Source organism: Coregonus lavaretus (assembly GCF_964263955.1).
Source record: "Coregonus lavaretus genome assembly, chromosome: 22".
NCBI lineage: Eukaryota > Metazoa > Chordata > Actinopteri > Salmoniformes > Salmonidae > Coregonus > Coregonus lavaretus.
Window position 1 is genome coordinate 19,217,373 of NC_140009.1, and position 23,689 is coordinate 19,241,061.

The 23,689-nt window shown below is 49.7% G+C and overlaps 1 protein-coding gene and 1 pseudogene across 2 annotated transcripts in view; both read right to left on the reverse strand.

Annotated features, from left to right (window-relative positions):
* Positions 1–242: 242 nt before the first annotated feature.
* On the reverse strand, positions 243–10,743 carry LOC311149554 (tRNA (34-2'-O)-methyltransferase regulator WDR6-like; annotated as a pseudogene). The gene is made up of 6 exons: positions 10,600–10,743; positions 9,356–10,486; positions 4,082–4,343; positions 1,363–1,453; positions 430–556; positions 243–308 (listed from the first exon to the last, which is right to left on the reverse strand). The product of its transcript is annotated as a tRNA (34-2'-O)-methyltransferase regulator WDR6-like (transcript).
* A 5,861-nt stretch (positions 10,744–16,604) lies between these two features.
* Positions 16,605–23,689, reverse strand: part of LOC311149406 (cadherin EGF LAG seven-pass G-type receptor 3-like) — a gene marked incomplete at its 3' end in the record, with an annotated part of 44,527 nt that continues 37,442 nt past the window's right edge. Inside the window, exons 22-35 of the mRNA XM_084186590.1 lie at positions 23,478–23,658; positions 22,886–23,053; positions 22,297–22,630; positions 21,498–21,672; positions 21,275–21,387; positions 21,083–21,162; positions 20,430–20,556; positions 20,000–20,119; positions 19,503–19,600; positions 19,017–19,108; positions 18,524–18,697; positions 18,115–18,312; positions 16,954–17,911; positions 16,605–16,632 (exon numbers count right to left, since the gene is read on the reverse strand). Coding sequence (XP_084042716.1) covers positions 16,605–16,632; positions 16,954–17,911; positions 18,115–18,312; positions 18,524–18,697; positions 19,017–19,108; positions 19,503–19,600; positions 20,000–20,119; positions 20,430–20,556; positions 21,083–21,162; positions 21,275–21,387; positions 21,498–21,672; positions 22,297–22,630; positions 22,886–23,053; positions 23,478–23,658 — 2,846 coding nt within the window. The remainder of the gene's footprint in view (positions 16,633–16,953; positions 17,912–18,114; positions 18,313–18,523; positions 18,698–19,016; positions 19,109–19,502; positions 19,601–19,999; positions 20,120–20,429; positions 20,557–21,082; positions 21,163–21,274; positions 21,388–21,497; positions 21,673–22,296; positions 22,631–22,885; positions 23,054–23,477; positions 23,659–23,689) is intronic.

The window sequence follows — 23,689 nt, forward strand, 5'->3', positions numbered from 1 at the left end:
TGTGCCAGAGTTTAGTCTAGCGACAATGCAGCCAACTATGGACTACATATTCCCAGGGGGGACCAGGGTTCAATTCCCGTATCAGACTTTTAATTATGTATCCCTATCACTTGTACCCCCCCTCTCATTTTACTACTATGTCTATCACAAAGAATAATTCCATTCTCCTTAAAACATTTAAAATAAATCACTACCTGAGTTTTCACCCCAACACTCCCTTGGACTGTACTGTGTGACAAGGATCAGCTGACGGCGAAACACAAGAACATCCCTACAATTGTGTTGCAGAGGCCTATCGTCAACAGGTCCTACAGCAGGGAGACCACTTATAACAGTTAAATAGGGGGAGAGAAAAACGGGTCCTTCTAACAGTGGAGTGAGGATAGCGAGTTCATTATGAGACAATGTGAGAGCTCATTTCTCTGTTACCTGGTTGCTGTCCAAGGTGTAACCATGTTTTTGGGCGAACATTCTCCCCATGGAGGATGTGAAGCCTAAGCCTACCACAGCGAGGGACAGAGCCGGACCAAACAGCTCCTTGGCTTGGGGGGACAGGCTGGAGCCACGGAGAGAGAGAAGGGACATACTGGTAGTTTCCCATGTAGCCTGGGAACATAACATTCTAATAACTTAAGTTTCATATCACAAGTAAAGTCTCTGTCAACCCTCCCGCTCCTCAACACCGTTGCTAAGCAACTCCACATTACCCTTCACAGTGCCAATCATTATGATAGCAAGTGTGGCGAAAGTACCTGTGTGTCAGTCATACATACAAACATACCGATATATATTATATTCAAAGCCTTGCATTATTTCCTTTCTCAGGGTAACTCGACCCACATTTCACTCTTTCAGCACTAGCTGAAAGGACAAATAAATAACTCCTCTGTCCTTTCTCCTCCATGACCTGGAAACCGATAAGTGGTCGAGTGATCGAGGAGTGTCAAATCATTATTAGGTGAACAGAGGAGTCTGCCTCTGTCCTCGATTGCGTCTTCCCTGCGGAGGAAGCACAAGTGCATCCTCTGAGTCTCCTCTGCCGAAATCCGCCACACACAAGAGAAAATCATGCACACATTTTAAAACGATATGCTACTTATCCTTTTATCTCTCAAATAAATTTGTACCACTTTAGTCATGTATTCGTACTCTGTAAGGATAATTTGCCTGATGCTGTGCTAGTGGAGAAGGAGAGTGCATTTGTTTCCACGTTTCCTCTCCTCCACCCTCTCCTCGATTAACTTTTACCTTTTTCAAAAGGATGCAAGGAGAGTACGGAGGACAGAGGAGTTCAGCAAAACCTAATTGAGAATCTCCCAATGAATACAGCGCTGGGGCAAACAAGGCCCCACTGTCACTCACCAGCATTCTGCGTTCAACCTCTCCCAAACCGACCGGGACTTCTTTCTGAACCGCTGCCCCAGGATATCCAGCTGTGCTTCATCCAGCATGGCTTTGTGATCAGGCAAAACAGGCTTCAGAGGATTAAGAATAATACTGTCCATCTTGAAGTCAAAAGCATAGTGCAGAAACACTCTCCAGCACTGCTATAAAAGGATGGTCAACATTCACTGACTTCTGCCAATTTTCCGTTCGCCAGTGTATCTCTATTTATTTTATAAATAGTAAAGTGAAACAGTTTTGATATAATTAGAGTGAATGCGCAAAAATAATAGCATAGTAATTAAATAGAGAAATATCCAAACAGTGTGTAGTAGAGTAAATACTATGGTGAAGATAAAACCTGTACAAAACTATGTGCAGAGAGAATGAGTAGACCTATGTGATGTGAATGTGAGAGTGTGTGTACCGTACACCACGTGAGCCGGGGAGGGTGGAGGTAAGCCTTGAACTCCACCCTCCCCGACTCCCTCCCTTCCCCTCCCAACTGTTCAATGCTACTGAATACCTCCTTTATCAATGGCTCCCATTCAGACAGAGGTTGCGTCCCAAATGGCACCCTATCCCTTCATAGTGCACTATATGGGGAATAGGGTACCATTTGGGATGTAACCAGAGCTGTGGCGTTAGTAGGGCCTTGCTCAGGAGAAAGAACCCAAACAAACCCCATGATCTCCTGGCCCATCTCTATAGCCATACTGTCATATCCACAGGATGACTTAAGCTATCAAACAAACACATTTATTTCTAAGAGATCAATGTAAAATCTTACAACACCACCAGTGAAATGGTTGGTGGATTACAAGGCATTATTCCCTACTACATTGAACTAATCCCTCAAAGCCAACAACAGTGTGGAGACCTGAGGAAAGCATTTAACACATATATGAAATCACGGAAACACAAAACTGCTTAAAGGTCCTGAAAAGTCAGAATCATGTTTTCATGAAATTGGATTATAATTGGATGAAACCAGATCAAAGTTTTTATTTATTTATTTTACCTTTATTTAACTAGGCAAGTCAGTTAAGAACAAATTCTTATTTACAATGATGGCCTACACCGGCCAACCCCGGACGACGCTGGGCCAATTGTGCGCCGTCCTATGGGACTCCCAATCACGGCCGATTGTGATACAGCCTGGAATCGAACCAGGAGGTCTGTAGTGACGCCTCAAGCACTGAGATGCAGTGCCTTGGACCACTGCGCCACTCGGGAGCCCAAAGTAGGACTACCAAAGTATGCAAAATGACTGTTGCTTCTACACTGATAAAGTTTGATCACAGGGTTATAAGAGTGTCATGTTGCACCCCATTCTGAGTACAAAGTCCAAATAGACAACTTCAAAGCCTCTACCTATCTGTCTCACTATCCACTGATATCAGACACCCACACGTGACACTATGTCAGTTAGCACAGGAGGGCATGTACCTACAGGACCAGAAGTATGTGGACACCTGCTCGTCGAACATCTCATTCCAAAATCATGGGCATTAATAAGGAGTTGGTCCCCCCTTTGCTGCTATAACAGCCTCCACTCTTCTGGGAAGGCTTTCCACTAGAAGTTGGAACATTGCTGCAGGGACTTGCTTCCATTCAGCCACAAGAGCATTAGTGAGGTTGGGCAATGATGTTGGGCGATTAGGCCCGCAGTCAGCGTTACAATTCATCCCAAAGGTGTTCGATGGGGTTGAGGTCAGGGCTCTGTGCAGGCAGGTTAAGTTCTTCCACACCGATCTCGATAAACCATTTCTGTATGAACCTCGCTTTGTGCACGGGGGCATTGTCATGCTGAAACAGGAAAGGGCCTTCCCCAAACTGTTGCCACAATGTTGGAAGCACAGAATCGTCTAGAATGTCATTGTATGCTGTAGCGTTAAGATTTCCCTTCACTGGAACTAAGGGGCCTAGCCCGAACCATGTAAAACAGCCCCAGACCATTATTCCTCCTCCACCAAACTTTACAGTTAGCACTATGCATTCGGGCAGGTAGCGTTCTCCTGGCATTCGCCAAGCCCAGATTCGTCCATCGGACTGCCAGATGGTGAGGCGTGATTCATCACTCCAGAGAACGCTTTTCCACTGCTCCGGATTCCAATGGCAGCGGGTTTTACACCACTCCAGCCGACGTTTGGCATTGCGCATGGTGATCTTAGGCTTGTGTGCGGCTGCTCCGCCATGGAAACACATTTCATGAAGCTCCCGACGAACAGTTATTGTGCTGACGTTGCTTTCAGAGGCAGTTTGGAACTCTGTAGTGAGACTATAACTGATTGTAGAATATAAAGTGATTTGATGACAAACAAATAGAGACTTTTTTACCCAGTATTGGGAGATAATTATTATTGTAAACATATGCCACATTATATTAAACATTAAAGTGATTCTCCTGTACTTTTGCATACTTTTTAGCCACTAGTTCTGAAAGTAGCGCCCACGAGCCAAAAGTGGTCACCAACAATGTCTTACTATGTCACGTGCAGATATGTGCACCTCGTCATTGCTCGCTCTCTCGCTCTGCTATGTGTGCATCTTGCTAGCTGTCACTAAAATAGCGAGGGGCGGAAACTCATTGGCTAGAACTCGAATTGCGTCAGTGCTTGTGATGCAACCAGAACTGGACCACTGTCCTGGTGGGTGGTCAAGTATTATCCTAGGTCATGGTGTGTTGCGGTCATACAGTAGTGGACCTGTCTCAGCAGCAGCATGAGGTCTCGGATGTGCTCAGCGCGACTGCGGGGGGACTGGTGAAGTGGCAGCTCGAAGAAGGAGAAGGTGAAGCTGCAAGAGAAGCTGAGGTTGGTGACGGGTCTGAGTGGGGGCAGGCGGGGGGCACGGGGCAGCCTGCGCTGGGGGAGCACCCTGCGCCTTACCCTCACCGCCCTGCCCTCCTCCGTGGGTGCTGTGACTAGGGGCGAGGGGGCAGGGCTCTGTCTGGACACCTACACCCCCTGACAGGTGACAGGGGAGGTGGGGAGACAGAGGTGCGGGGAGAGAGGCGGGCGGGGGTGGAGGGATGCTGGTGAAGGAGGATTCAGACAGGGACAGCCCGCCCCACGGGGTCATGCTGTCAGGAGGGAGGTTGGCTGAGGTCTGGGCCGGCTGGGTGCGCTTCCTCCGTCCGGCCTGAGAGGGGCGTTGGAGGGTTGTCAGAGTAGGCTTGGCTGTGGATCAAGAGAGATTCTCAGTTTAAACCATGTTGAGAAGACAGTAAATGTTCAAATCGTTTTAAAGTAACTTTATTTGTCACAGATATACAGTTGAAATAGGGCAAGGTTGTCTTTGACTTTGTATACTGTACAGTTCTATCTTTTTATGTACATTTTTATGTACTTTTTATGTAACTCCTAAGTATGTGACATCTAAGTTTATAAAAGCATTATACTAAATCAAGATATTCATACCTGCATAGGCTATATGTTAGGATAATTGTGTGTGGTTAGGCAGATAAGTTGTATAACACTTTCACTCAGGTTATGCCATTGTGAACCTTACAGTGCATTGTTTATTATGTCATATGTACAAAGCGTATTATTTTTCATGTGTATTTCCTTGCCCTGTGTGTCTCTGTTGATAGGATCGAGTGTCTGTGTTGACAGAGAACAAAGCCAGAGGAAAACAAACACTTGAGAGCCAACAGAGATGAGAGAGGGGAGGAGACAGGAGAGGAGGAGTGGGAGAGAAGGCAGAGTAGGAGGGGCCGGAGCAAGAGAAGGAGCTGGCCTTTTAAACAGTAATGTACCAGAAATCAACACACAGACAATGAAGCAGGTTAAAATAGTAGCGCTGGTAAATTAAGTGGTGGGAAACCATAGTTGGTTCACAGTACCTGCTGGTTTCCTTCCAAAGGAGCCAATCATAGGCAACCGATCCCGTAACATCATAGATCCTATAGCCTGTGATGACAGAGCAGAGAGATCACAGTTTATTCAGACCAGAGGACATTTCTCCAAAAAGTACGATCTTTGTCCCCATGTGCAGTTGCAAACCGTAGTTTGGCTTTTTTATGGCGGTTTTGGAGCAGTGGCTTCTTCCTTGCTGAGCGGCCTTTCAGGTTATGTCGATATAGGACTTGTTTTACTGTGGATATAGATACTTTTGTACCTGTTTCCTCCAGCATCTTCACAAGGTCCTTTGCTGTTGTTCTGGGATTGATTTGCACTTTTCACACCAAAGTACTTTCATCTCTAGGAGACAGAACGCGTCTCCTTCCTGAGCGGTTGTCACGCCCTGACTCTGAGGACTTGTATTTGTTGAGTCAGGGTGTGTATTTTCTGTGTCGTGTTGTGCTATGTTGATTGTCTATGGTTGATCTAGAATGTGTAGATCTATGTTGGCCTGAGTGGTTCCCAATCAGAGGCAGCTGTTGCTTGTTGTCTCTGATTGGGGACCATACTTAGGCAGCCTTTTGGCACCTGTTAGTTGTGGGATCTTGTTCCGTGTAAGGTATGTTGTGTGTATGCTACCTTGGACTTCACGTTTCGTTTGTTGTTTTGTCGTGTGTTTAGTCGTTAATAAATATGAATGCATATCATGCTGCGCCTTGGTCCTTCTCCTTCATGAACGATCGTGACAGAAGATCCCACCAAAATAGGACCAAGCAGCGTGTTCAGGAGCAAACGCCGGGAACTAAACAGAAGGTTACGTTAGTAGATGTCCTCCTCGGTTGGGGGAGAATTACGAAGGAGGAGGCCGTCCGCTACCGGAGAGCGATGAATGAGGATGCCCAGGTAGGAGAGGAGAAACGGCGCCAACAGTGCCGACGACGGAGACCCGAGAGGCAACGGCAAGAACATTTTTGGGGGGGGCACACGGTGTGGACGACGAGGCAGCAGGAGGCAGCGACAGGGCGATTCTGCAGGTTAGGAGAGGAGGCCACCAGGTTACGGGGGCTATTGGTCCAGAGGGAGCAGGAGTTATTTGGTCAGAGGGAGGAGCTACAGGAGGCTATAAGGGAGAAGGAGAGTGTAGAGGCACGGCGAGAGGAGCTGGTTAGGCAGCAGAAGGAGCGGGGGTTTATAAGGGAACCCAGTCCCGCTCCTCGCACCAAGCAAGTGGTGCGTGTCGCCAGTCCGGTCCGGCCCGTTCCTGATCCCCGCACTAAGCCAGTGGTGCGTGTTCCCAGTAAGGCCCGACCCATTCCTGCTTCCCGCACAAGGCCAGTGGTGCGTGTTCCCAGTACGGTCCGGCCCGTTCCTGCTCCCCGCACTAAGCCAGTGGTGCCTGTTCCCAGTACGGCCCGACCTGTTCCTGCTCCCCGCACTAAGCCAGTGGTGTGTGTTCCCAGTACGGTCCGGCCCGTTCCTGCTCCCCTCACTAAGCCAGTGGTGTGTGTTCCCAGTACGGTCCGGCCCGTTCCTGCTCCCCGCACTAAGCCAGTGGTGCGCGTCGCCAGCCCGGTCCGGCCTGTTCCTGCTCTCGCACCAAGCCTGTGGTGCGCGTCGCCAGCCTGGCCCGGCCTGTTCCAGCCCTTCGCACCAAGCCAGTGGTGCGCGTCCCCGGCCCGGCCTGTTCCTGCCCCTCGCACCAAGCCAGTGGTGCGCGTCGCCAGCCCGGTCCGGCCTGTTCCTGTCCCTCGCACCAAGCTAGTGGTGCGCGTCGCCAGCCCGGCCCGGCCTGTTCCAGCCCTTCGCACCAAGCCAGTGGTGCGCGTCGCCAGCCCGGCCTGTTCCTGCCCCTCGCACCAAGCCAGTGGTGCGCGTCGCCAGCCCGGTCCGGCCTGTTCCTGTCCCTCGCACCAAGCCAGTGGTGCGCGTCGCCAGCCCAGCCCGGCCTGTTCCTGCCCCTCGCACCAAGCCAGTGGTGCGCGTCGCCAGCCCGGTCCGACCTGTTCCTGTCCCTCGCACCAAGCCAGTGGTGCGCGTCGCCAGTCCGGTACGGCCCGTTCCTGCTCCCCGCACCAAGTCAGTGGTGCGCGTCGTCAGCCCGGTCCGGCCCGTTCCTGCTCCACGCACCAAGCCAGTGGTGCGTGTGTCCAGTCCGGCACGGCCCGTTCCTGCTCCCCGCACCAAGCCAGTGGTGCGTGTGTCCAGTCCGGCACGGCCCGTGCCTGTTCCACCGGTGCCTGTTCCGGCACCGGTCTGCTCCACTCCGGAGCCAGAGCAATCCGCTCCACCGGGGTCCGGTCCAACTCCGGTCAGCGGATCCACTCCGGAGCCAGAGCAATCCGCTCCACCGGGGTCCAGTCCATTTCCGGTCAACTGCTCCACTCCGGAGCCAGAGCAGTCCGCTCCACCGGTGCCTGATCCAGCTCCGGTCAGCGGCTCCACTCCGGAGCCAGAGCAGTTCGATCCACCGTCGTCGGGTCCAGCTCCAGTCAGCGGTTCCAGTCCAGACCTAGACGTCAGCCCCTCTCCAGGTTCGGGGTCTCCCACACCAGGGTCCAGACAGAGAGATCACAGTTTATTCAGACCAGAGGACATTTCTCCAAAAAGTACGATCTTTGTCCCCATGTGCAGTTGCAAACCGTAGTTTGGCTTTTTTATGGCGGTTTTGGAGCAGTGGCTTCTTCCTTGCTGAGCGGCCTTTCAGGTTATGTCGATATAGGACTTGTTTTACTGTGGATATAGATACTTTTGTACCTGTTTCCTCCAGCATCTTCACAAGGTCCTTTGCTGTTGTTCTGGGATTGATTTGCACTTTTCACACCAAAGTACTTTCATCTCTAGGAGACAGAACGCGTCTCCTTCCTGAGCGGTTGTCACCCCCTGACTCTGAGGACTTGTATTTGTTGAGTTAGGGTGTGTATTTTCTGTGTCGTGTTGTGCTATGTTGATTGTCTATGGTTGATCTAGAATGTGTAGATCTATGTTGGCCTGAGTGGTTCCCAATCAGAGGCAGCTGTTGCTCGTTGTCTCTGATTGGGGACCATACTTAGGCAGCCTTTTGGCACCTGTTAGTTGTGGGATCTTGTTCCGTGTAAGGTATGTTGTGTGTATGCTACCTTGGACTTCACGTTTCGTTTGTTGTTTTGTCGTGTGTTTAGTCGTTAATAAATATGAATGCATATCACGCTGCGCCTTGGTCCTTCTCGTTCATGAACGATCGTGACAGCGGTATGACGGCTGCGTGGTCCCATGGTGTTTATACTTGCATACTATTGTTTGTACAGATGAACGTGGTACCTTCAGGCGTTTGGAAATTGCTCCCAAGGATGAACCAGACTTGTGGAGGTCTACAATTTCTTTTCTGAGGTCTTGGCTGATTTCTTTTGATTTTCCCATGATGTCAAGCAAAGAGGCACTTAGTTTGAATGTAGGCCTTGAAATACATCCATAGGTACACCTCCAATTGACACAAATGATGTCAATTAGCCTATCAGAAGCTTCTAAAGCCATGACATCATTTTCTGCAATTTTCCAAGCTGTTTAAAGGCACAGTCAAGTTAGTGTATGTAAACTTCTGACCTACTGGAATTGTGATACAGTGAATTATAAGTGAAATAATCTGTCTGTAAACAATTGTTGGAAAAATTACTTGTGTCATGCACAAAGTAGATGTCCTAACCGACTTGCCAAAACTATAGTTTGTTAACAATACATTTGTGGAGTGGTTGAAAAACAAGGTTTAATGACTCCAACCTAAGTGAATGTAAACTTCCGACTTTAACTGTACGTCATTGGTCAGAAGGCATCACCTCCCTCCATCCTCGGGCTCTTCAAGTACTACTCTCTCAATAGTTTACGTATTCATTCACCTCTACTGTCCATCTCCATACTCAAACCCTTCTCTCTCTCGGTGCCTTCTCCTTTTTCTGATTCACTCTCTCTTTATCTCCTCAGTGAAGTTGGCACTCTGATGGGTGCTGGATAAAAGGCAATCGGAGACGTGACTAAAATATTCATGTTCACCTGTGTCAGTCTTGCCCCCCTGTAAACTTGTGCACTGACTTCCATCAAAAACCTAAATTTCACATCACAGCATTTGCATTACCCCCCTGTAAATGCTGTATCACCTGACAGGAGGGCGGGCCTAACTCTCCATTTCCTCCAATCAGCAGCCGGAAGCACTGCATCTGAGCCCACCCACCCGCAGATACGAACAGTGCAGAGAGGGCCTGTGTTGCTGTATGTTCATCTGTCCCTCTGTCAGTCCTTCCATCCAATCGTTTGACTGCTGTCAGTGTCCGAACATTAGAGATGTGGTCGGTGAGGACCGACAGCACTCTGACCGTACCTGTCTGCAGTCGGACCGCCAGGACGATCAAGCTGGTGTCCTCTCCTCCGGTCACCAGCACCTCCCTGCAGCCCTCTCCAGCCTCCACCACCCCCATGCGACACACACAGCCCACTCCCCTGCCAAGCAGCCCCTCTCTCAGGCCCAGGCTCCCTGCCCGGCTGGATGCCTCCCCTGAGGGCTGAGATGCCAGGACCACCACCTGCTTGATGAACACCAGGGCCCCCTGGCCCACTGAGAGGCAATACTGGTGGGGGCAGTTGCTCCAGGACCGATGGCCTCCTCCACAGGGCACTGAAAGCAGCCTTTCCTGCCTCATAGGGTCCCAAACCACAAGGTGGACCGAGTGGTAGCCAATGATCACAAAGCGGGCCTCTTTACCACTCCCAGACCCAGTCCCTTCTAGTTCCTGGACCCTCTGGTCCTCTTCAGAGTCCTGGGGTTCCAGAAGCAGAACTCTCTCCAGCCACTCCATCCCCCTGCAGACCCTCAGAACCTCCAGGCCCGGAGGACTCTCACACAGCCATCTCTACCTGCGCTGTACAGCAGCCCCCGGTGCTCACACACCCACGTCACCCCCTGCTTCCCGTGCACCCCAAACAGAGAGCTCACAGGCTGGAGGGCTGGCCTCTCTCTTATCCTTATCCACCTCTCTGACTGTCACATCCCCTTTTTCATCATTGCTTTCAACCGTCCCATTACGTGCCTCTCTTCCAATCTCTTCATACCTATGCTCTGCTCCATCTCCCCTCTTCTTCTCTTGCTGGTGTTTTCTCTCTTCAAAAAGAAGCAGTGATCCTCTCCTGTCTCCACATACCCACAGTGCCCCCTGTGGACGGTTGAGGTAAACTACAGCAGTGAGCCAGCGTTTTGCACAGGAAGGCAGGAGGGGAGGACAGAGAGAGTGGTTCTTCCCTTAGAGCCAGTCCTGTGTCTCTCATCTCTACCTCCACCTGCCGACGATAGACTAGCCCCTCTGCCCCGGACGCCAGCAGGTATCCCCTGTCCCTCTGCCTGCCCCACCCACAGCACACTGTGGACCTTTCCTGGCCCTGCCCTCGACAACACCCCTGCGCCAGGCTGGGACATGGGGAAGACCTGCACCCCTCCACTGAGGCTGCCTATAGCACACAGCCCCTCCCTGGATGCAGCAGACCCCCAACCCATAACCCTCAACACCTCCATCACACAGTTGGACTGCAACTCAGGACCTCCTCCCACAGGAGATCCCAACACCCCCCTTCATAGAGGTAGACCTCCCCATGGTCTGTGTTGACCACCACCCTGCCCTTGCTCCAGTGCCCATCCCCCACCCCACCCACTACCTTTGGCACACCTTGGCCCTGGAAGCCCAGGTCCACCAGGCTCTCCCCCTCTCCTCGCTCAGCATTCCCCTCCCCCTTCTCCTCCTCACCCCCCACCTGCCATAGCCGGACCCCTCGATCTGCCGCCCCCCGGTGGCCACCCACCCACCCACCTACCCTGGCCCTCCCCTCCTTCACTGACCGCCAGTGCCCTCACCCCCCCGGCCCGGTGTCCATTCAGTGTCCGGCCCACCCTCTTTTCAGTCTCCTGAGGGGGAATAGGCTTTGTCGTGCCCTCTTCACGACTGTCTTGGTGTGTTTGGACCATGATAGTTCGTTGGTGATGTGGACACCAAGGAATTTGAAGCTCTCAACCTGTTCCACTGCAGCTCCGTCGATGAGAATGGGGGCGTGCTCAGTCCTCTTTTTTTTCCAGTAGTCCAAAATCATCTCCTTTGTCTTGGTCACGTTGAGGGAGAGGTTGTTATCCTGGCACCACACGGCCAGGTCTCTGACCTCCTCCCTATAGGCTGTCTCATCGTTGTCTGTGATCAGGCCTACCACTGTTGTGTGTCGGCAAACTTAATGATGGTGTTGGAGTCGTGCCTGGCCATGCAGTCATGGGTGAACAGAGAGTACAGGAGGGGACTGAGCACGCACCCCTGAGGGGCCCCCGTGTTGAGGATCAGCGTGGCAGATGTGTTGTTACCTACCCTTACCACCTGGGGGCGGCCCGTCAGGAAGTCCAGGATCCAGTTGCAGAGGGAGGTGTTAAGTCCCAGGATCCTTAGCTTAGTGATGAGCTTTGAGGGCACTATGGTGTTGAACGCTGAGCTGTAGTCAATGAATAGCATTCTCATGTAGGTGTTCCTCTTGTCCAGGTGGGAAAGGTCAGTGTGGAGTGCAATAGAGATTGCATCATCTGTGGATCTGTTGGGGCGGTATATAAATTGGAGTGGGTCTAGGGTTTCTGGGATAATGGTGTTGATGTGAGCCATGACCAGCCTTTCAAAGCACTTCATGGCTACAGATGTCAGTGCTACGGGTCGGTAGTCATTTAGGCAGGTTATCTTAGTGTCCTTGGGCACGGGGACTATGGTGGTCTGCTTGAAACATGTTGGTATTACAGACTCAGTCAGGGACATGTTGAAAATGTCAGTGAAGACACCTGCCAGTTGGTCAGCACATGCTCGGAGAACACGTCCTGGTAATCCGGCTGGCCCTGCGGCCTTGTGAATGTTGACCTGCTTAAAAGTTTTACTCACATCGGCTACGGAGAGCGTGATCACATAGTCATCCGGAACAGCTGGTGCTCTCATGCATGCTTCAGTGTTGCTTGCCTCGAAGCGAGCATAGAAGTGGTTTAGCTCGTCTGGTAGGCTTGTGTCACTGGGAAGCTCGCAGCTGTGCTTCCCTTTGTAGTCTGTAATAGTTTTCAAGCCCTGCCACATCCGACAAGTGTCAGAGCTGGTGTAGTACGATTCAATCTTAGTCCTGTATTGACTATTTGCCTGTTTGATGGTTCGTCGGAGGGTATAGCGGGATTTCTTATAAGCGTCCGGGTTAGAGTCCCGCTCCTTGAAAGCGGCAGCTCTACCCTTTAGGTCAGTGCGGATGTTACCTGTAATCCATGGCTTCTGGTTGGGGTATGTACGTACGGTCACTGTGGGGACGACATCATCGATGCACTTATTGATGAAGCCAGTGACTGATGTGGTGTACTCCTCAATGCTATCTGAAGAATCCCGGAACATGTTCCAATCTGTGCTAGCAAAACAGTCCTGTAGCTTAGCATCTGCGTCATCTGACCACTTTTTTATTAACCAAGTAACTGGTGCTTCCTGCTTTAATTTTTGCTTATAAGCAGGAATCAGGAGGATATAGTTATGGTCAGATTTGCCAAATGGAGGGCGAGGGAGAGCTTTGTATGCGTCTCTGTGTGTGGAGTAAAGGTGGTCTAGAGTTTTTCTTCCTCTGGTTGCACATTTAACATGCTGGTAGAAATTAGGTAGAACGGATTTAAGTTTCCCTGTATTAAAGTCCCCGGACACTAGGAGCGCTGCCTCTGGATGAGCGTTTTCCTGTTTACTTATGGCCTTATACAGCTCATTGAGTGCAATCTTAATGCCAGCATTGGTTTGTGGTGGTAAATAGACAGCTATGAAAAATATAGATGAAAACTCTCTTGGTAAATAGTGTGGTCTAGAGCTTATCATAAGATACTCTACCTCAGGTGAGCAAAACCTCGAGACTTCCTTAGTATTTGATTTTGTGCACCAGCTGTTGTTTACAAATATACACAAACCGCCACCCCTTGTCTTACCGGAGTCAGCCGTTCTATCCTGCCGATGTAGCGTATATCCCGTCAGCTGTATGTTGTCCATGTCGTCGTTCAGCCACGACTCGGTGAAACATAAGATATTACAGTTTTTAATGTCCCGTTGGTAGGATAACCGTAATCTTAGGTCATCTAATTTATTTTCAAATTATTTAACATTGGCTAATAGGATTGATGGAAGAGGCAGTTTACTCGCTCGCCGTCGGATCCTTACAAGGCACCCCGACCTACGTCCACGATATCTCTGTCTCTTTCTCCTGCAAATGACGGAGATTTGGGCCTTGTCGGGTGTCTGTAGGATATCCTTCGCGTCCGACTCGTTGAAGAAAAAATTGTCCATTACGAGGTGAGTAATCACTGTCCTGATATCCAGAAGCTCTTTTTTGTTATAAGAGACGATGGCAGAAACATTATGTACAGAATAAATTACAAATAACGCGAAAAAACACACATAATAGTACAATTGGTTAGAGGGCTGTAAAACGGCAGCCATCTTCTCCGGCACCATCTCCATAGACTGTATGATGATCTACATATGAAAATGTCAATATATTTCATTATTAACTGAAAGCGCTTCTATTATAAGAGCAGAATGTCTGACAGTACATTTGAAATCTAACCCAGTGCCATGTCTTCCCCAGGAGTGTGAGACCAGGTAGCCATGAGTATCGGCATCACCTCCTTCACAGCACTAACAGGAAGTGGTGGACCCCTCTGGGCCCCCTCCACCAGCCAGCCCAATGCCTCCACTCTCACCCACAGTGGATCCACTGGGTCTGGGACGTCCCCCTCCTGCACTTCTCCGTCCATCCCATCCGCCTCATCCTCCAGCCTGCTCACCTCTCGCCCTGTGAACTTTGACCTGCCCGACATGCGACCCCTCACCTCTCTGGCGGCAGTGCGAGGTGCGGAGGACCCACGGTATGGGCTGCGCATGTTGGAACTGTCTGCGCTGGAACATGAGCAGAGGATGAGGCTTCTACAGATGGAACAGAAGGTTCTAGAAGATAAGAGACAGGCGGTGAGGCAGAAAGAGAAGGCCTACAGGCTAAAAAATAGATACTATCAGGCTAAGCTGAAGAAGATGGGGGAAGAGGTACGACCGTCCTCTAGTAGCGAGGACATGGAGGACGATGATCACGATCAAATCATTTGACTTTTTTAAAAACATTTCTATTGCTCTTATTTTATGAAAGAGTTTCAGTTTTTGACAGTTTCAGGTTTTTGTGATCTTTGTTTTAGCATTCCTTTTCATTGCTGCTCAGAATCTGGGGGAGTTTTGTTGTAATGGGCTGGTGGAGATCTCTGAATATGAAAAGACACCTGGCAAATAAAAATACCTGAAAGAGAGAAGAGCCTCTGGAAACAAACTGTCAAAACTGGTCTCTGCTAACACTGAGTTGTTTTCATCAGGGAATGTCACTCACAGAAAACAACACATCTTGTTAGGAATAGTTCTTTTTTTAATGTGCAACATTTCTCTTGTATGGTTTCCACGGTAACTGAGGAGCAACTGTTTCAAATTCCCCCCAAGCTGACGGGATAGCACATACCCCAGAATAAACAAACTGACAAAGACAGTCCCCCATCCCAACCTCTCTCTCTATCCTTTCATCATCACACTTCAATGTCTTTCCTCTTCACTCTTGTCCTCTCACTCTTTCTTTTCTCTCAATGCATTTTGTCACAGTGGGAGAGTCAGGCCATAGGAAACATTACATGTAAAAAATAAAAAAACATTTGAACAAATACTGCTGCGTACTCGCTTTTAAATTACATTCTCTCACACAATATTACAAAGTAATAAATATGATAAATAGTCATAAATAAAATTAATCTTATGTCTGTACAAGTTAAAGGTACTGCAATAATAAATCATGTGAAAAAAGAACTGACCAATAGCTAAATAACTGGAGCAGTTAAACATAGCTGGAACATGGGTAAGGATGGATATTGGGGGGACCCTGGGTAGATTTTTTGGCAATTAAAGTGTCACATTTATATTAACATACCACATCCCAAAGACATGAAATTATATTACAGCAGGTAGTTGAAAAGAGATTTGCACACCGTCGGTGTGTGAGACAAGTCGGGTTCTTTCAATAAATCTGTCTTTTCATCCCTCCTTCCTCTGATGATGAGGAGCAACTTTTCCCTCGTTTCCTTCTGTCATCTTCACACATTTCTCTTTTTTGACCTTTTTTTGTTCCGCTTGTCTGTTTAGTATTTTATTACATGTGCTATGAGTTCTCTCCTTTTAAGGTCCTGGACTAACTGGTGCTCAGGTGACTCACTCCTCTACCAACTCATCTTCCTCTCTGATCTGCCTTCATCTCAGAGCCTACATTTAACACCACTTTAGGGCTTTTAGTGCTAACCTAAAGGTGGTCTCTCTTTACGTCTCACACCCCAGATGTATACGTGACCCTTTTCCCAACAGAGGATTTTTTACATTTAAATGGACCAAATATCCTCAGGCAGAGAAACCGTTAGATATGTAACCGTGCCGGATATAATACTTTTTTTGACTGATATGTTTTGTTTGTGATATATAGTAGCACAGAGCGATATATGATGCTGTAGAATAGATGATCGACATTCAAATGCAGTGGGTCTTGGATTAACAGAACAATTCGGTCTAAAGAATGAGGAGATAATCAAGCCATCAAGCCTAGCATCTGCTTTCTTTCTTGTTCACAATCATTTGTTCTATCAAATCTCGCTTTCCTAGAATTCCTTCCTATTTACAATCACCCGCCCCCAACATCTTCCTCATCCTATCACGTCTCATAATCTCATCCAATCAACACTAACCAACCCCTGTCCCTAGTTTTATACACATAGTTGACAGGTTTGAGGAAAGGTTTCGGGATGACGGTAGTGAAATTTGGGATTGAGTTAGGGCTATCGCCCATAGCAACAGATTCCATTCACACCTCGTTCACAACCGCACATGGACACAATCTCCCAAAACATCACAAGATATATTTTTTTTCATCTCTGATGAAAAAGATACAAAATGTATAAAATGTTTATCTACAGGTTCATCTTTTTCTTAGCAGATCGATTACGATCTTTGTGTTCATGTTGAAATCTGAGGATCGAAGTTCGTTAAAACGTAGTGGCTGAGGTAGCCACCCCTCTGTTTCAATCATATAGCCCTCCTCCCCATACTGGTTGCTACTTGTGACCGAAAATACTTAACAACAGCACCATCCCAAGCACCTCCAAACTCCCTCTCACTGTCTCTGCCTTCCTTCAACACTTATATCCTCCAGTATCCCAAAGTGCTTCAGCAGTCCAGGGGCTCCTTGACCTCTGCCCTACCCCATGCAGTCCATGGTAACCCCACTACAGACATGCATTGTGGGATTTGGAGGGTGTCATCAAGACTGTCCTTCACTTCTGTTGACTCTGAAGAGGCAAGAGAGACCACAATCAGTGACAAGGGAAAATAACATCACTGTGATAAATGCTACATAAATCTCCTGACATGTAGGCTATGACACATTTAGAATCCAAATCACCACATCTTTGATGGGGACCAAAAAGAGGGATGACCAAAAAGAGGGATGACCAAAAAGAGGGAGGACCAAAAAGAGGGATGACCAAAAAGAGGGAGGACCAAAAAGAGGGATGCGTGAGGAAAGTGAGAGAAAGAGAGCAGAGCAGGAGTGTGAAGAGAAAAGGCAGCAGGTTGATGAAGGTGAGTGAGTGATTGAGTTCAGGACTTACTCAGAGTCTGGGGACACTTCAGAGATGCTGTGGGAGGTGGCGGAGTGGGGCGGGGAGGGGGAGGGTCCCTGTGCAGAGGAGGGGGCTGGGGGGGTGAGCACAGAGGAGCTGAAGGAGGCCAAGATGGAGGACAGGATGTCCAGGTGCTCGCTGGACGGGTGGCGGCTGGGGGGGGCGCCGAGGGCAGGGAGGGGGTACCTACACGGGGGGGCAGAGTCCAGCCTGCCGCGGCGGGGTAGGGGGGACTCCTGGGGCTCCTCACTGATGGGGGGCGGAGGGGAGGAGGGTGGTGGCTGGTCGGGGTGCGAAGGCTGGCGGGGGGGCAGTGTGCGCAGCCACTCCCTGCAAGGCTGGGACTGGGTCACCCCACCGCCCCCGTTGGCCTCCAGCTGCTCGCGGGAGCGGCTGCTCATCAGCGCTCCTCCCAGGTGTTCACGAGAGGAGGCCTGGCGTCGCATCAGGGTGTTGAGATGGGAGCGTGACCCCCCCAGACTCAGCGCCACACCTCCATTCCCACTCAAGTCCTCCTGGGAGGCGTGGGCGCTGTGCTGCTGGATGTCCAGCCTGTCTCTGGAGCTGCTCAGGTTCTCCCTAGAGGCTCTGTCCAGGCCCGGCTCACGGCGGCGGGGGAGCAGGTCCAGGTTGTCCCGGGAGCCCTGGCGATCCAGGCGGTTCTGGGACCCTCCTCCAGCCTGGCGGCCCAGAGAGTCTCTGGAGAACTGGCGGCGAGCCAGAGAGTCCAGGTGCTCCCTGGAAGAGTAGCGGGAGGCGGGCTGGGACAAGGAGCCCGTGCCAGACAGGGAGCCTGTCCCAGAGTACATGCGGCCATAGGAGGCTGCCGGGACGCCCCTGTGGCCCAGGGTGGAGGTGCGGTACCAGGAGAGATCGCTGGGGACCCGGCCCATGGTGGAGAGACCCTGCAGGGCCGGTGGACAGCCAATACGGTTCTTCAGGATGCCTGAGACAGCAGGGAGGGATGAGAAGAGAGAAAAGGTTTTAATAATGTGTATGTATTTTGGCCTTTGAGTCTACATGAAGCTGTATGTGGAACCCATTGGTAATAAATGTTGGTCATCAGCACGCCAAAGTCAACCATTGATACCCACAGACCAAAATAGTAGCATCTGGTCCAGGGGCAAGGTTACTGAGGTTGTGACTCACCCTTGCGGTGGCGGCTGTGCTGTCCTGTTAGGCCGTTCTCGTCCCCGCTGGTCAGCGCTGCGTCAGGCTGGTTGTTGTTGGTGGCGTCCTTGCTGTAGTTGGCCCCTAGGCGGCGCTCTGAGCCCCACTTCTGCAGGGAGTGGACCTCGCACTCCTCCAGCGCTGGCCAATAGGAGAGCAGGTCATTGCCGTCCAGGTCTGACACACAAAGATGGACAATGGCCAATGGCCAACAATTCCAAATAAATCACAACTGTATCCAATATGAGAGAATGTTTTGTAGAAGTGACATGTAAATGCATAATGATTTTTATTGATTTATGGATATCGGTTTCTGACATTTATGATATCTGTATGTATTAATTTGTCAGTCTATCAGTCTGACATAATTTTTTGTGTCTGTGTGTACCTTTGGTGCTATTCTGGGCGGGCTCTGTGAGCAGCCGCTCGCTGTGATTGGTGCGTTTGAAACGCCGTTGGATGCGTCCACGGAGACGAACGTTGTCCTCACTCTCGGAGGAGGGGATGGAGAGACTACGTTCCCCTTCCAAAGAGAGATCCGAGTCTGAGTCTGAGTCCTCACCTGAGAGGAAGGACAGAAAGAGAGAGAGAGAGACAGAAAGCGAGAGAGAGAGCGAGAGAGAGAGAGAGAGAGAGAGAGAGAGAGAGAGAGAGAGAGAGAGAGAGAGCAAGAGAGAGCGCGATTATAGAACCAGTTATAGTGTCAGTCACCAATAAAAACATACAATTGTTAATGCACATTTGTTATCATTTTAATTGTATTGTATACAGTATTAAAACCCTAGTTGAGTGTTTATGAATATGTGTATTTGTATTAAAATGCATGTGTGCACAGGCGCGCAAGAGTGCCTGTGTGTGTGTGTTTGTGTGCCAGTGGGTACCTCTGTCTCTATGGAACATGGCCACGTCCAGGTCTGTGGTGCCAGTATGTCCCAGATTGTGTTCCAAGGTCTGGCGGGCCAGCAGGTTCTCTCTGTGGGAGGAGAGGAGGTGTTAACCAGAGCATTTACACATGACATCACACACATTGAGACACTGGACTGGCCACTACATTAAGCAAGCTCCATATAAGCCTTATCTACATTATCCTGGTAAATAATCTATACCTTTATCAAACTTCAGATACAAATCAATATAGGTCTACACATTATACAGTTTAAAAACAATGGAAGCCTGCAGTACATGTACACAATGGGCCGGTTTCCCGGACACTGATTAAGCTAACTCCTGGACTTAAAAGCATGGTTGATGGAGAATCTCCATTGAAATAGCTTTTTAGCCCAGGACTAAGCTTAATCTGTGTCTGGGAAACTGCCCCTACATGTTTTAGCCCCACAGATCCTGTGCATCTCAGATGGCTTACTGACCGAGCGCTGCTGACAGAGGAGATGGTGGAGGCGCCGAGGGTGATGCGGTGCAGCCCGCTCTGCTCCAGCAACGACGCATTGTTGTAGGGCTTCTGACCCTTCACACAAACACACACACACACACACGTGTTCAAAAATACATTCAGGACTAGCGCACACATCAACATTCTAGGTCAAACCACGCTAGTCGAGTCTGAATTAGTGAGAGCAAACACAGCAACAATCATTCCCCAGATGAGTCAGAGGAAGAGAACAAATGTAAAGACATTAGGCTAAGCACAGTGCATTGTGGAATGTGGGTCAAGTGAAGAGCCCTGAGGGGGTTACGTTAAGGGAAGACCAGGGTGTGCTGATGTGGATTGGGGGGTAGAATGGGGCCAGATGATGTGCAGTGGATGGGTGGGTAGATGGGTTCCTTCTTGGTGTACTGGGCTGTGTGTGTGTGTGTGTGTGTGTGTGTGTGTGTGGTGGAGGGGAGGAGAGGGGGCCATGCTCACAGGGATCTGTGGGGCTCTAGGTGCGTCCTCGTTGGGGCTCTTCTTGCCCAGACATGACAACTTCCAGACCTCCTGCACCTCCTCGTTCAGCACCGTGAACACCAGGAACATAGCCAGACCCTGGGCAGAGGGGAAGAGGGGAATGCACACATTAACACACAATTTAACTCCAAAACACACCACCAAGTACTCACCAAGACCATAAAGCAACTCACAGTCTAATAAGGCACACACACACACAAACACAAACACACACACACACACACATGAACACACACACACAAACACACACACACACATACACACAAACGTGCACATGCACAAACACACACACACACGAACACACAAACAAACACACACAAACACACACACACAAACACACACACAAAAGTGCACACACACACATAAACACACTAGACATGGTCAGTACCTGCAGTAAGCATAGTACAATGAAGATATAGTGGAAGGCCAGAATGCTGTTGTTGACAGCCATCAGCCCAAAGAACCAGGTAGAGGTGGCCAGGAGCAGCAGGAGGAAGGCACCGCGTATAGTGGCACTGGAGAGACAGGAAGAGGGAAATAATATAGGTAGAAAGAGAGAGAGCGAGACACAGAGAGAGACAGAGAGAGACAGACAGAGAGAGACACAGAGAGAGAGAGAGAGAGAGAGAGAGAGAGAGAGAGAGAGATGAGAGAGAGAGAGAGAGAGAGAGAGAGAGAGACAGAGCGAGAGAGAGAGAGACACAGAGAGAGAGAGAGAGAGACACAGAGAGAGAGAGAGAGAGACAAAGAGACACACACAGAGAGAGAGAGAGAGAGAGAGAGAGAGAGAGAGAGAGAGAGAGAGAGAGAGAGAGAGAGAAAGAGACACAGAGAGACACAGAGAGAGAGAGAGAGAGAGAGAGAGAGAGAGAGAGAGAGAGAGAGAGAGAGAGAGAGAGAGCGAGCGAGTGTGTCAGACAGTGAAAGAGACACAGAGAGGTTTTTTATTATTATTTAAAGGTATATTACTGCAATAGAATTGTATTCAGCCAGAACCTGGCCTATTGTATGTAATCTGTTCAACCTCTCTGGAATACTCACATGACAGGTAGTTTCTTGGTCTCTTTCTGGGAGGGGTTGCAGGACATGCGTGCCACAATCAGAAACATCCCACCATTCATCTGCAACAAAGAGGCAGACCTACATGAGACTATATAAAACTAGAACTACAGAGGTACAGAGGCAAACAAAGTGACTGACACAGAATGACACAGAGTGAGAGGGAGACAGTACCAGGATGACGATGGCGATGGGTCCAGCGAAGCTCCAGATGAGTTTGTCATAGATGGAGATCCAGCAGAAGTCTGGGTTTCCATAGCCCTCAGGATCCAGCCCTACTGCCAAACCTGAACAGAGAGTAAGATGTGTTTTTTACTTTGTGTTCTTGCTAGAATCGGTGAAATCCATTCTAAAACAGGTCTCTGTAGGGAACTGTGTGTGTGTGTGTGTTGTGTACCTGTGATGATGGCAGGCACGCCCCATCCGATGGCATAGTAGAACCTCATGGCTCCATAGTTGATGTTGCGTGCCTCTGTCTGCATGCGGTAGATATGGAGCCCTTCCACAAACAGCCAGGCAAACGTGGCCATGAACAAATAGTGCAGCAAGATGGCCACCACCGTACACAGGAACTAAGAGAGAGAGAACAGTCAGGGCCATGTATAGAGATTATGTTATGACAACTTTCAATGTATTCCTATGGGTCTGCTAGCCGAGTTCAGTGCCATCTTGCCCATTGGGGTTCTATTGGTGGGTTTGGTCAAACTTTGTTTAAGGCCTTTGGCTTTCAGACTAGTTAGAACATATTTACTGGGAGAGAGAATGTATGAAATCTGGTGTTATACTGTACGCATCACAGTGCAAAGCACCAATGAATAAATGACCTTGGCACACGTTCAGCCAGACGCTCATTTTGTCCACCCACTCAAACAGAAGAACCTTTCAGTCAGTTTGACTGGAAATGATCCAGATTCTGTAGCTTAGCTAGTTAAAAATAATAAATGGGATATTAAAGGTCATTGAAGACAATGATATAACATACTGTTACTGTACATACGATAAACAGTTGGAACACACAGTTGTGAACGCACCCATGCATACTGTACCATCTTGGTTGGGTACACACACACACACCCATGCACATAAACACACACACACCCATGCACACTGTGATCTCGCTCTTTCTCTCGCACACACACACACACCTCCCCCCACACACGCCCACAAACACACCTAACCTACCCACCCACACATACCTGTTGCTCGGTCTGGTTGATGCCAAGCAGGAAGTCGAGCTCAGAGAGAAGCATGGCGGCGGCCATGTTGGAATGGATGGAGCGGGTGTTGGACTTGAGGCCCTGGAGGCAGGACAGCACCAGGACGGTGAGCAGCAGGGCCAGCATGGACACAGACAGGGAGAAGTAGGTGACCAGGGCCAGGGTCTCCAGATCCCCCTCCAACTGTTCTCTCTGGGAGCTGTCCATTAGGACACCAAAGGTGCCCAGCCTCTGACACTGGCAACGCACGTGGGACGTGTTCCTGTATACTACGATGCAGTCCCTCACTGTCCAGCAACCTCCCACCTCCATCCTGGAGAGAGAGGGGGGTGGGGTGAGTGAAAGAGAGAGCGAAGAGAGAGAGAGAGAGAGAGAGAGAGAGAGAGAAGGGGCAGATAGAGGGGGTAGAGAAAAGGTGGGTGGGAGAAAGTCAGGACGAAGAAAAGAGATGGACTGAGTAAGAGAAAGATGAAGGCATCTAACACACTACAAATCCAAGATTCCCAGTTGACAGTATCTATTTCGATTTGAGCACAAGCCCCTTCAAGTCATGTAAAGCTCCACTCACGGGCTGCTGTGGTTCCACTGGACACACAGGGGCTTGCTGCGGTTGGTGGTTTCCAGCAGGCGGAACTCCAGCAGCAGGGGTGAGTCCAGCGGACCCCCGACAAATGTCTGGTTGTTGTAGATGGACACACTGACCACTGGAGAGTTCATCACTGGATGTCTGGGGAGTCTGAAGGAGAGGAGGAGTGGCAGAGGAGAGAGAGAGAGAGAGAGAGAGAGAGAGAGAGAGAGAGAGAGAGAGAGAGAGAGAGAGAGAGAGAGAGAGAGAGAGAGAGAGAGAGAGAGAGAGAGAGAGAGAGAGAGAGAGAGAGAGAGAGAGAGAGAGAGAGAGAGAGAGAGAATTTGATTTAGTAGGACAGACACACAATACTTTTGGCACAATTCCAATGCTGTGCTTTGAAAAGTCCAATGAATACATAAATAAACAGTCATAAACCCACACACCTGGTAAACCAGATTTCATGAGAGAGACAGACACTGGAGGGCAGGCATATACAGCACACACAAAAACACACACGCCCACGCATGCACACAAACACACACACAAACACACAAGCATACAGTATATTCAGTATAATAAATCCATATGTTACCTGACTCCTCGTCGGTCAGTGTGGTACTTGGGGGGGAGTGCCGCTCCAAGGCTACGATAAATCAACATGATGACAATGGTAACAGGCGGCTCCGGTAGCGAAACAGAATGCCTGGCTGCAGCATATTCTCCTGTCTGATTGGCCAACATACTGACGGGGGCAGGAGCTGTGTTCTGTGAAGCTGGAAAAGGCACAAGGCATAGCAGGAGTGA